Genomic DNA, 13406 nt, shown 5'->3' with positions numbered 1-13406 from the left:
GGGACTGTGGTATCTTTAACATGTCCGAGCAAATGCTCACAGCATTTAATGATGAAACACCACACCTGCGGAGCACAAGGAATTTGGACAACACCTATCGTGCCATCAGCTGGGTAGCAGGGCAGCTATTTTTCAGCTACCTCAGGGAGTGATGTCCCTGCCATATGCGAGGCCTGGGCCTGACAGTACCTGGTATGGGCCCCTTGTCCAGGGTAACAGACCCCACTGCCTTGTGGGGGAAGCCACTTTAGGCTAAGGCTTTGAGAAGGAAACTCGGATATCAAACCGCACCTGTAGGTCAACCTGGACAACGCCACATAGTGGAAAAATGTGCCCATGAAAGTCGGTAGTGGCGCCAACTTAGGCATCACTGCACAGCATCTGCAGACAGCTATGTCCACCCTGGACATCAAGGACAGCTGTCCTCATACTGCCGACCTGGCCAGTGTGCTGCACCTTTGTGCATCAGACTTTACATTGCATTTACTGTACTTGCAGCCAACGATGCTCATAGGAATAGAGTGCAAGAGGGATACCACACACCTCTATCACTTTAATCGCATCTCTGTGTGCAGGTCTTTCCCCTCATTGGCACCTGCTCACCTGCTTACCACCCATTTTTACCTGTGCAGCCATCACACAATGCTTCGTGAACACGCCAACGAAGGGAAGAGATTCGTCGAAAGCAACGACTCACATCATCATCGTCATTGTGCCATCTTATTTTCCATGAATCTTCCAAAACTTAGCAAGGTTTGACTGAATGGGATTCTTCAATTTCATTTTCCTCGGCCTGGATTTCATGCAGCCACCTGAAGTCCATTAACTTGATCAACACTAGGTCAAAGACTTGGGGGTTAGAGGGAGGGAGGGAAGGTAAACTTCCGTAGTTAGCGAATATTTTGCTATTGGACACTTTTGAGACCTTACCTTGGCACATTGTCACTCACCACTTAAAATCGCTCTTGGTGCAACGTCACTCAATCCTAAATTGACAACCAAATCTAAGTCGTAATATCCACAGAACTTTTTGATGCAATTTGCAGAGGGATGCGTCGATGCAGAAAATGAGGATTATGCTCATGATGTAGATGACAAACACGGGCTCGCATGTTACCTGTAACGTGCAATAAAAACTCGAAGCTTCCTGTCCTTTTGAGGACCAATGCTGCTTGATTGAGAAACTGAGTCCATTTCCAGGTCTTCTACCTCGCTGACGGTATCCACCTGTGAGTGTATCTGGTCCAAGAATAATTAGGTATTCAATATTAAGTTGGAGCGACAAGTGTCAAAATGAACATTCTTTTGTGCAAGACACACACAGATGCAGCTGGCTTCAAAGAAAGCAGGCAAACATACCAGCAACTATTCTCCTTTATGGCATTATACATCTCTCACCTCACACATCTCCAGACGACAGGCAGAATTCAAAGTGCAGGACAAGGGGTTCGAAGGGACATCCTTCCAGAAGCTAACGGTGCTCGACCCAGCCTTGGGAGGGCTAACTGAGCATGCAGAGGATCTCACACAGCAAACTAAGGTGAAAAGACAAAATAACCCTTGCATATGTCTACAAAAACAACAACGACATGCATTTTAAGGCCATTTTCCCTGCTAGAGCGGGGGTTAGCCCACCTGTGATGCATATGTCTACAATAAGTGGCATTAAACTTTCATAACCACATTCATTAAAATAAAGCAGGAACCGTCCTGGTCATCACCTTGTCTCGGATCTTGACGCAACATCTCCATTTGGCAGGAGAGCCTGTTAAACTGCTCGCTCTGGAGTTGACAGAACTGCTCCAGTTCAAGGACCTTAGTCTGAGAACCATGCACAGTAAGGTATGCATTAAGGCCTCTTGAGTCAAGTTTGGCAAATAATACCATCATACAAGGAACAAAAGCAGTCAATTCACCACCTCAGTCAGCCAATGAGTTCTGCTTACCTCTAACGTTGTCACAATCTCATTGTTTTGTCTCTGGTCTTCAACTTTCAGCTGAAAAACAGTATTAAAGTTTCAAACAGAAAGCAATACAAGCAAAAAGTTTGAAAGAAAACAAAAATTTATTTTGAAGAAAACGAAAAATTATGAATGTGAGAACAAAACACAAACAGATATAAATTCACAGAAAATAAAAGCATGCTACAAGGACTTCATTAACAGCCTGCTTTGCGGACTTCATGAACAGCCTACTTTGAGGACTTCATTAACAGCCCGCTTTGAGGACTTCATTAACAGCCCACTTTTAGGACTTCATTAACAGCCCACTTTGAGGACTTCATTAACAGCCCACTTTGAGGACTTCACCAAACAGCCTGCAATGAGGACTTTACTAACAGCCTGCGATGAGGACTTCACCAACAGCCTGTGATGAAGACTTCACCAACAGCCTGCTATGAAGACTTCACCAACAGCCTGCTATGAGGACTTCACTAACAGCCTGCTATGAGGACTTCATTAACAGCCTGCTATGAGGACTTCACTAACAGCCTGCTATGAAGACTTCACTAACAGCCTGCTATGAAGACTTCACTAACAGCCTGCTATGAAGACTTCACTAACAGCCTGCTATGAAGACGTCACTAACAGCCTGCTATGAAGACTTCACTAACAGCCTGCGATGAAGACTTCACTAACAGCCTGCGATGAAGACTTCACTAACAGCCTGCTATGAGGACTTCACTAACAGCCTGCTATGAGGACTTCTCTAAAAGCCTGCTATGAAGACTTCACTAACAGCCTGATATGAGGACTTCATTAACAGCCTGATATGAGGACTTCATTAACAGCCTGCTATGAGGACTTCATTAAAAGCCTGCTAGAAGACTTCATGAACACGCTGAGAAGAGAACTTCATTAACAGCCTTCTACGAGGACTTCATTAACAGCCTGCTTTGAGGACTTCATGAACAGCCTACTTTGAGGACTTCATTAACAGCCCGCTTTGAGGACTTCATAAACAGCCCGCTTTGAGGACTTCATTAACAGCCTGCTTTGAGGACTTCATTAACAGCCTGCTTTGAGGACTTCATGAACAGCCCGCTTTGAGGACTTCATTAACAGCCCGCTTTGAGGACTTCATGAACAGCCCACTTTGAGGACTTCATGAACAGCCTGCTTTGAGGACTTCATAAACAGCCTGCTTTGAGGACTTCATTAACAGCCCACTTTGAGGACATCATGAACAGCCTGCTTTGAAGACTTCACGAACAGCCTGCTATGAAGACTTCACGAACAGCCTGCTATGAAGACTTCACTAAAGGCCTGCTATGAAGACTTCACTAACAGCCTGCTATGAAGACTTCACTAATAGCCTGCTATGAAGACTTCACTAACAGCCTGCTATGAAGAGTTCGCTAACAGCCGGCAAAGAGGATTTCATCAACAGCATGCTATGAGGACTTCATGAACAGCTGCGACAAGACTTCATTAACAGCCTGATATGAGGACTTCATTAACAGCCTGCTATGAGGACTTCATTAAAAGCCTGCTGAGGACTTCATTAAAAGTCTGCTTTGAGGACTTCATTAACAGCCTGCTAGAAGACTTCATTAACATGCTGATAAGAGAACTTCATTAACAGCCTTCTACGAGGACTTCATTGACAGCCTGCTACGAGGACTTCATTGACAGCCTGCTACGAGGACTTCATTAACAGCCTGCTACGAGGACTTCATTAACAGCCTGCTAGAAGACTTCATTAACATGCTGATAAGAGAACATCATTAACAGCCTTCTACGAGGATTTCATTGACAGCCTGCTACGAGGACTTCATTAACAGCCTGCTACGAGGACTTCATTAACAGCCTGCTAGAAGACTTCATTAACACGCTGATAAGAGAACTTCATTAACAGCCTTCTACGAGGACTTGATTAACAGCCTGCTACGAGGACTTCATTAACAGCCTGCTAGAAGACTTCATTAACATGCTGATAAGAGAACATCATTAACAGCCTTCTTCGAGGATTTCATTGACAGCCTGCTACGAGGACCTCATTAACAGCCTGCTACGAGGACTTCATTAACAGCCTGCTAGAAGACTTCATTAACACGCTGATAAGAGAACTTCATTAACACGCTGATAAGAGAACTTCATTAACAGCCTTCTACGAGGACTTCATTAACAGCCTGCTAAGAGGACTTCATTAACAGCCTGCTACGAGGACTTCATTAACAGCCTGCTTCGAGGACTTCATTAACAGCCTGCTACGAGGACTTCATTAACAGCCTGCCACAAGGACTTCATTAACAGCCTGCTACAAGGACTTCATTAACAGCCTGATACAAGGGCTTCATTAACAGCCTGCTACAAAGACTTCATTAACAGCCCGCTTCAAGGACTTCATTAACAGCCTGCTACAAGGACTTCATTAACAGCCTGCTACAAGGACTTCATTAACAGCCTGCTACAAGGACTTCATTAACAGCCTGCTACAAGGACTTCATTAACAGCCTGCTACAAGGACTTCATTAACAGCCTGCTACAAGGACTTCATTAACAGCCTGCGACAAGGACTTCATTAACAGCCTGCTACAAGGACTTCATTGACAGCCTGCCACAAGGACTTCATTAACAGCCTGCCACAAGGACTTCATTTACAGCCTGCTACAATGACTTCATTAACAGCCTGCTCCAAGGACTTCATTAACAGCCTGCTACAAGGACTTCATTAACAGCCTGCTACAAGGACGTCATAAACAGCCTGCGACAAGGACTTCATTAACAGCCTGCTACAAAGACTTCATTTACAGCCTGCTACAAGGACTCCATTAACAGCCTGCTACGAGGACTTCATGAACAGCCCGTTTTGAGGACTTCGTGAACAGCCCGCTTTGAGGACTTCATTAACAGCCTGCTTTGAGGACTTCATGAACAGCCCACTTTGAGGACTTCATGAACAGCCGGCTTTGAGGACATCATTAACAGCCCGCTTTGAGGACTTCATGAAAAGCCTACTTTGAGGACTTCATGAACAGCCTACTTTGAGGACATCATGAACAGCCCGCTATGAGGACTTCACTAACAGCCTGCAATGAGGATTTCACTAACAGCCTGCGATGAGGACTTCACTAACAGCCTGCAATGAGGACTTCACCAACAGCCTGCTATGAAGACTTCACCAACAGCCTGCTATGATGACTTCACTAACAGCCTGCCATGAAGACTTCACTAACAGCCTGCTATGAAGACTTCACTAACAGCCTGCAATGAAGACTTCACTAACAGCTTGCTATGAGGACTTCACTAACAGCCTGCTATGAGGACTTCTCTAACAGCCGGCTATGAAGACTTCACGAACAGCCTGCTATGAAGACTTCACTAACAGCCTGCTATGAAGACTTCACTAACAGCCTGCTATGAAGACTTCACTAACAGCCTGCTATGAAGACTTCACTAACAGCCTGCTATGAAGACTTCACTAATAGCCTGCTATGTAGACTGCACTAACAGCCTGCTATGAAGACTTCACTAACAGCCTGCTATGAAGACTTCACTAACAGCCTGCTATGAAGACTTCACTAATAGCCTGCTATGTAGACTGCACTAACAGCATGCTATGAGGACTTCATTAACAGCTGCTACAAGACTTCATTAACAGCCTGATATGAGGACTTCATTAACAGCCTGCTACAAGGACTTCATTAACAGCCTGCTATGAAGACTTCATTAACAGCCTGCTATGAGGACTTCATGAACAGCCCGCTTTGAGGACTTCATTAACAGCCCGCTTTGAGGGCTTCATTAACAGCCCGCTTTGAGGACTTCATTAACAGCCTGCTTTGAGGACTTCATTAACAGCCTGCTTTGAGGACTTCATGAACAGCCCGCTTTGAGGACTTCATGAACAGCCCGCTTTGAGGACTTCATTGACAGCCCGCTTTGAGGACTTCATGAACAGCCCACTTTGAGGACATCATGAACAGCCCACTTTGAGGACATCATGAACAGCCCGCTATGAGGACTTCACTAACAGCCTGCAATGAGGATTTCACTAACAGCCTGCGATGAGGACTTCACTAACAGCCTGCAATGAGGACTTCACCAACAGCCTGCTATGAAGACTTCACCAACAGCCTGCTATGAGGACTTCACTAACAGCCTGCTATGAGGACTTCATTAACAGCCTGCTATGAGGACTTCACTAACAGCCTGCTATGAAGACTTCACTAACAGCCTGCTATGAACACTTCACTAACAGCCTGCTATGAAGACTTCACTAATAGCCTGCTATGAAGACTTCACCAACAGCCTGCTATGAGGACTTCACTAACAGCCTGCTAAGAGGATATCAACAGCATGCTATGAGGACTTCATTAACAGCTGCTACAAGACTTCATTAACAGCCTGATATGAGGACTTCATTAACAGCCTGATATGAGGACTTCATTAAAAGCCTGCTATGAGGACTTCATTAAAAGTCTGCAATGAGGACTTCATTAACAGCCTGCTAGAAGACTTCATTAATCCTGGTGTTGGGCTAGCGGCTAGGGTGTCAGCTTAGGATCCTAGGTTCCTGGGTTCGAAACCCGGTCGATCGCTGAATTAACGCCAGGGGGGTTGACTCAGCCTGTCATCCTTCCGAGGTCGGCTAATTGAGTACCAGTTCACTGGTAATTCCCTGCTTGTCGTTAAAGGCGGCAAAAAGGGTTGGCGTCAGGAAGGGCATCCGGCCGTAAAACATTGCTTCAAAAAGGGGACCGAAAAACAACAACTACCACGGTTCCCGAAAAAGGCCAATCCCCGCTTGCGGGGAAAAATGGCCTCTAAAGGTGGTTTTTTAGAAGACTTCATTAACATGCTGATAAGAGAACTTCATTAACAGCCTTCTACGAGGACTTCATTAACAGCCTGATATGAGGACTTCATTAAAAGCCTGCTATGAGGACTTCATTAAAAGTCTGCTATGAGGACTTCATTAACATCCTGCTAGAAGACTTCATTAACATGCTGATAAGAGAACTTCATTAACAGCCTTCTACGAGGACTTCATTAACAGCCTGCTACGAGGACTTCATTAACAGCCTGCTACGAGGACTTCATTAACAGCCTGCTACGAGGACTTCATTAACAGCCTGCTACGAGGACTTCATTAACAGCCTGCTAAGAGGACTTCATTAACAGCCTGCTACGAGGACTTCATTAACAGCCCGCTTTGAGGACTTCATGAACAGCCCGCTTTGAGGACATCATTAACAGCCCGCTTTGAGGACTTCATGAACAGCCTGCTTTGAGGACTTCACCAACAGCCTGCTTTGAGGACTTCACCAACAGCCTGCTATGAAGACTTCACCAACAGCCTGCTATGAGGACTTCACTAACAGCCTGCTATGAGGACTTCACCAACAGCCTGCTATGAAGACTTCACTAACAGCCTGCTATGAAGACTTCATTAACAGCCTGCCACAAGGACTTCATTAACGGCCTGTTACAAGGACTTCGTTAACAGCCTGTTACAAGGACTTCATTAACAGCTAGACAGTGCCCTGCTTTCCCCTCTGGACTGGCAACCCTCCCTCATACCTTTCACAACTTAATGTCGTCGAGTCCAAGGCCCTCAAAATCATTGGAATCACTTGAGTCTTTGCGTTTGTTCTTCTCGCATACTGGACAAGTTTGTGGTCCATCCTCTACCACCTACTTTATGGGTCTTCCACCCTCTGGCCTTTCTGTGCTCCACCCCCAACCAACCCCTTGATTTCTCCAGGGAGCACATTTTTGCCAGTAGCCCACTTCTGGTAAAAGTCCCAAAATCCAGGCTCCCTACTCACCAAGTCATTTGTTTCTCTTTTCTCTCACCAATGGAACAAATTTCCTCAGTCTTTTTGATCCTCACTCTTTCTTCTCGGGCTTCAATATGGCTGTTCACCACCACCTCGGGTCATCCCACAGCCCCCACGGGCCCATAATTCTCTATCAAATCAAACTGAAAATCAACTTTATCACCTCATGCTCTAAACTACGATGTCCTTCATCGGGACATGACCATCTGCCCCCTTGGGACTCTTCATTCGGCTTTAGTATGTTTCGGCCGGGGTTCGAAGCACCAACATCCCAAAATGAGAGTAGATGCTCTTAGAAGCATTATGCCACCAAGTCTGGTTGTTCTGTTTCCACACACCTATATAATGAAGAACTAGTCGTAATTATGATGGTTAGGGTTGATCTGCGTCGGCGGACAGGTAGAGCATTGGTTGAAATCAACAGGAGGTTGATTGAGGTATACCAACTGGTGCTTTGCCCCCACACTTTTAATTTCACCTGCCTTTTCCTGACCAAATCCCTATATCTGGTAGTTGTACCTTTGGCATAAGAAAGAGGTATTTGCCCGATCATTTATTGTCGATACCTAAGTTTTTTCATCCTCGGTCAAGATTCGTGCCTCATGTTTTGTTTAATAAATCATTTAAATATGCCTGCATTCCTGCAAATTGAATGTCATCATCGTTTTCAAATTTTTTGTTAGTACGGTGGGGTTTACACTTGGGGTGGGAAAAGACATGCCAGGTGCATGGCAAAGCATTAGTTATTACTGCACATCGGATTTTTATGTGAAAAAATAAAAAATATTTTTTCACATAAAACGGCTTTTTTGCGCACAAAAAAATTATTTTGCTATTTTCGGAGAAAAAATTTTTTCGCCCTTTTTCGGGAAAAATTAAATAAAATGCCCTTTTTGGTCGAAAATGTCTGGCAAAGCTAAAAAAAATTAGGGAATTTTTCGAAATTTTTAACTGCGCTCGAAATCTTTAACTGCGATCGAAATTTTTAACTGCGATCGATCTCAAAAACAAAACGTTGCGTCCACTTGCGTCTCCAGCGTGTACAGCAGTGAGGCGGTGTACTACAGTGAGAGAGTGTACACAAAGTGTGAACAAGTCTCCTATCAAGATGAGTGCTGCTCTTCGTGACAAGTGGCTGAAGGAATCCAACGCTGGCGGCGATGGGGCCACCTTCAAGTACGTGTCGAGTGACACGGCTTTCTGTCGAGCTTGTGAAAAGACTTTCCGGGTGAAGCAGAAGTCTGAGCTGGCCCAACATGTCCGAGGAGACCGCCACAAGAGCAACTTGGCCTTGAAGAAGAAGAGGACGGTCACGCAAGCCACCATGGAGGACTTTGGTGGCGGAAAGAGGCACAAGTGCGACGTCGTGGCTCAGGAGCTGTGCCAGCCCATGCTGGCCGCTGGCATCCCATGGTCGAAATTGGAAAACCCTGCCCTCCGGTCGTTCCTGGAGAAGCACATCACTCTCCAGGTCCCCGATGAAAGCTGGATTCGAAAGCACTACCTCGACAAGTGCTACGACGAGGCCTTGGCGGGGATCCGTGCCGACCTCGGACAGCAGCCCATCTGGCTGTCAGTCGACGAGACGACCGATTCGGCAGGTCGATATGTGGCCAACATCATCGCGGGACGCTTGTCCAAGGAGGGGTACTTTCGTCCCCACCTCGTCCAGTGCATGTTTCTGGAGAAGACCAACTCCGGGGAGATCGTGCGCGCAGTCAATGACACGCTGCGCTATCTTTGGCCTGATTTCAAGCCGGAGTGCCTCAAGGTCCTCGTCAGCGACGCCGCGGCCTATATGATCAAGGCCGGCCATGCCCTGAAGGAACTCTTCCCGGACTTGCTGCATGTGACTTGCGTTGCCCATGCGCTCCACCGTGTCTGCGAGACAGTCCGAGAAATGTTCAAGGACGTCAACGACCTGATTGCCACGACGAAGAAGGTGTTCGTCAAAGCCCCGTCGCGTGTTGTCTTTTGGAAGGAGCAGCAGCCCAATCTTTCTCTCCCCCCGGAGCCCATTCTGACTCGGTGGGCGACGTGGATCGACGCCGCGGTGTTTTACGCCGAGCACTTCGAGGCCGTCAAGGACATTGTGGACCAGCTGAACGATGACGACGCGATGGCAATCCGGAGTGCCAAGGACCTGTTCGGAAAGGCGGACATCAAGTTCAGTTTGGTCTTCTTAAATGCCCACGTGTCTTTCATCCCGAAGATCCTTAAGCAGCTGGAGGAGGCCGGCATGGAGCTGGCCAAGGCCTTCCAGCTCCTTGATCAGGCCAAGGAGGAGCTCGAAAAGATCCGAGGCTGCCGTAAGGAGATCCTGCTCACCAAGTTCAAGGCGGTGCTGCAGCGCAATCCCGACATTGGTGTGCTGAGGACAGTGGCTTTGATCCTGGATGGAGATCAGCACGGATCTGAGGTTGGTGTGCCGGCTGGAGTCAAGCTTGCTGACATCCCCCTCTTGAGGTACTGCCCCATCGTCAGCGTCGACGTGGAAAGGTCCTTCTCCGTCTACAGAAACGTCCTCACCGACCGCCGACACCGCCTCACCAAGGAGAACATTACCAAGATAATGATTTCAAACACCTACTTTAACAGTTCCTAAAAGGGTCTTGTCAATTTCTTCTAGTCCTCTACTTATCAAACAATGCGGTTGCAATCAAGGTACCTGAACGTCATTTTTTACCTGTTTACTAGCCCAGAGTGCTTAATGTTGTGCAGGAAAAAGCTTACCATTTTTTGTTCTTTTTTTGACTGATTTCTGAAAAACTTGGTAATAATAAAAAATGAATAAAACGGGGTAAAAAAATATTTCGGGATTTTTTCACATAAAAAAAAAAAAAATTCCGCTTTTCAAAACATAAAAGGCCTATTTTCTTAACATAAAAATCCGTAGTCTAGTTATTACGTGCCAATGGGAAGGTTTGCGGCAAAGTGATAGATGTTAGGTGCCAATGGGAAGGTTTGCGGCAAACCGATAGATGTTAGGTGCCAACGGGAAGGTTTGCGGCAAAGCGATAGATTTTAGGTGCCAATTGGAAGGTTTACGGCAAAGCGATAGATGTTAGGTGCCAATTGGGAAGGTTTGCGGCAAAGCAATAGATGTTAGGTGCCAATGGGAAGGTTTGCGGCAAAGCGATAGATGTTAGGTGCCAATGGGAAGGTTTGCGGCAAAGCGATAGATGTTAGATGCCAATGGGAAGGTTCGCGACAAAGCATTCGATTTTAGATGCCGATGGGAAGGTTCACGCGTTGTTTTCATTTGCCAAATCAATGCTCAGCGAATCTCGAGGTGCACACTCCAGCGGACATGTGAACATGCAAGTCACACACGTGTTACGTGCTCCTCCCCGACCCCCTGGTCACGGTGTACCTCCGAGCCCCGAGAGGAGTCACGGCAGAAAAATGTGTTATTCTGTATGTCAAAGATCAATGGAGAAGCCACCCCAATTGTTACTCACAAACAAATACTGTATTACGATCACACAAGAATAACGGTACAACAATAATAGTAATCAAAAGTACAATCAATATCCTATGATGGTACCATCAGTTTTGTAATATATAACTCACAGCGCTCCAAGTGAGTGAACCAAGAACATTCCCAAGGTGTCTTATTCCTGGCTCCAAGCCAAAGTTGATGTGCTCCAGCGATCGCCAGAACGATGTCCCATCGAGACCAGAATCCCGTTCGGATGGCAAGAACAGTCCCGCTACCAACTCGGGTCATAGGCACCCTCAAGGCGACTGGGAAATCCAAAGGTGCCCTCAAGGCGACTGAGAGACCACACCCTCGGGTATGGACGAATTAACCTTCAAAAAGCCACGTCACACACACGCCCCAGATCGACGTCTGAATGCGGTGAAAATGGTCGAAAAGAGACGAAACCGTGAGCGAAGCACAAGTTCTGCATGAGTCAAAATGGCCGACGACCCATTCTTGAGACATAACGGCCCGGCGATAATTCTCCTCGGAATCCACCGCCAAAAACCTGACACGCAGGTTGATCGGTCACAGCGATGACAACTCTGTCGCAGGAATCCCTTTCCCGGGAACCCGAAAGTTCGCAAGTGACTCTTGCTCGCCAACGTTCGCTCCAGATCGCAAGTAGCCCGGCTCCTTCTTGTCCGATTCACTCGCTCCGCCTTTTTTTCTCCCTCTTCTTCCTCTTCGTCGTCCGGTTCCCGGTCCGGTTTACTGTTTCTTTTAACATTAACTTTTTTACCTTTTGAAAACAGTTCATGAACAATAAACCTTTTGAAAACAATAATAGTACATGGAATCAGAAATATTTACAGTGGTTGCAAACCACCACAATGGAAGTGACGAATCCGTAACACTTTCCCCCTCAAGAAAGAAAGTTTGAACATAGTGAAAACTTTCTTTGTAGGCAAAACTCTCCCAACAAACAAAAGTAAACTCACACCCAAATCATCAATTCCCATGAGCAACGATATAATCAATATTTCCCAAAAATAAAGCAACAAAACTTCAAACAACCTACAGAGATTTCCAAAGTTAGTTCACTCTGGACAAAGCATCAGCAACGACATTGTCCCTGCCCTTTACATGCTCAATTTCCAAGTTGAACTCCTGCAAAGCCAAAACTCCATCTCATCAACCTCTGATTATTTTTTTTTCATTTTTTGATTGAAGGTTAAGGGGTTGTGATCAAAAATCCAAAGTCAAGCAAATCTAAAGCACTTTTTTAGGGAGGCCGAGCTGAGAGCCAGGTTTCATGGTGGTTGGGTGGTGAGGCCTGGAAGTATTCACTACATGGACGCCTTTAGGAATGTGGAGTTCACGGTTAATCCGTGTAGGAATCTTGGCTCGGCTGCTCCACAGCATTCAGTGCTTCAAACTCTTCCTAACTTTCATAATAATCACGGTTGGAGCGCTTGTCGCTGTAGTCACGTGAATAGCGGTATCCTTCTCGGGCACTACCCTGATAATCATCCCTTCGGGAGCTGCCGTAACTCTGGGAGCCTCCAGAGTAATCTCGACTGGGGCCACCACCAAAACTACTACTCCCACCCCGGGAGCCATAGCCACCCCTGAAACTACCTCCACGTTTTCCTCCTCTGTAGCCCCCACGATGCCCATGACCTGCTTTCTCTGCTATTAAGGTCCGACCATCCAAATCCTTGCCATTCAAATCCTTTTCTGCATCTTAGGCATCCTTTGTGTTTTCAAACGTGACAAAGCCAAACCCTCTTGACTTTTGCGTCTCCCTGTCTTTTATCAGCCGCACTTCCAAGAGTGGTCCATATTGGCCGAAGACAGAGTCCAGAACAACTTTCCCTTGTTTTGAAGTTCAGTCCACCTACAAAGAGCTTGCCAACATTGCCTCCATCCCTGACTTGTGTATGCTGACACTTAGTTTCAGGGTACTTGACAAGAAGTGTCTGTGCAAAGCGGGACGTCAGTACCTTCCTCTTCTCTTCAGAGCGCTTCCTACCCATAGCACGAGTCGCGCGCGGCACAGGATGGAAAGATACCCGGAATCTCCTGCTCTAACTGTGCGATGTTATTTTCCATACTAGGCTTTTCAACAAACATCGGGTTACCAGAAACTTGACCATCAGCCAAATCATTCCCGATAACAAAAGATATTCCCTC

The 13406-nt window shown here is 46.4% G+C and overlaps 1 protein-coding gene across 1 annotated transcript in view; it reads right to left on the bottom strand.

The window, feature by feature from the left end:
* LOC137439389 (RIMS-binding protein 2) overlaps positions 1-13406 on the bottom strand; it is a 129930-nt gene that overhangs the window by 86307 nt on the left and 30217 nt on the right. Inside the window, exons 4-7 of the mRNA XM_078768372.1 lie at positions 1947-1997; positions 1722-1821; positions 1399-1535; positions 1118-1239 (exon numbers count right to left, since the gene is read on the bottom strand). Coding sequence (XP_078624498.1) covers positions 1118-1239; positions 1399-1535; positions 1722-1821; positions 1947-1997 — 410 coding nt within the window. The remainder of the gene's footprint in view (positions 1-1117; positions 1240-1398; positions 1536-1721; positions 1822-1946; positions 1998-13406) is intronic.

Source organism: Myxine glutinosa, chromosome 14 (assembly GCF_964187855.1).
Source record: "Myxine glutinosa chromosome 14, kmMyxGlut1.1, whole genome shotgun sequence".
NCBI classification, from domain to species: domain Eukaryota; kingdom Metazoa; phylum Chordata; class Myxini; order Myxiniformes; family Myxinidae; genus Myxine; species Myxine glutinosa.
Note: the sequence above shows the minus strand (reverse complement) of the source record. Positions and strands in the feature narration are given on the sequence as shown.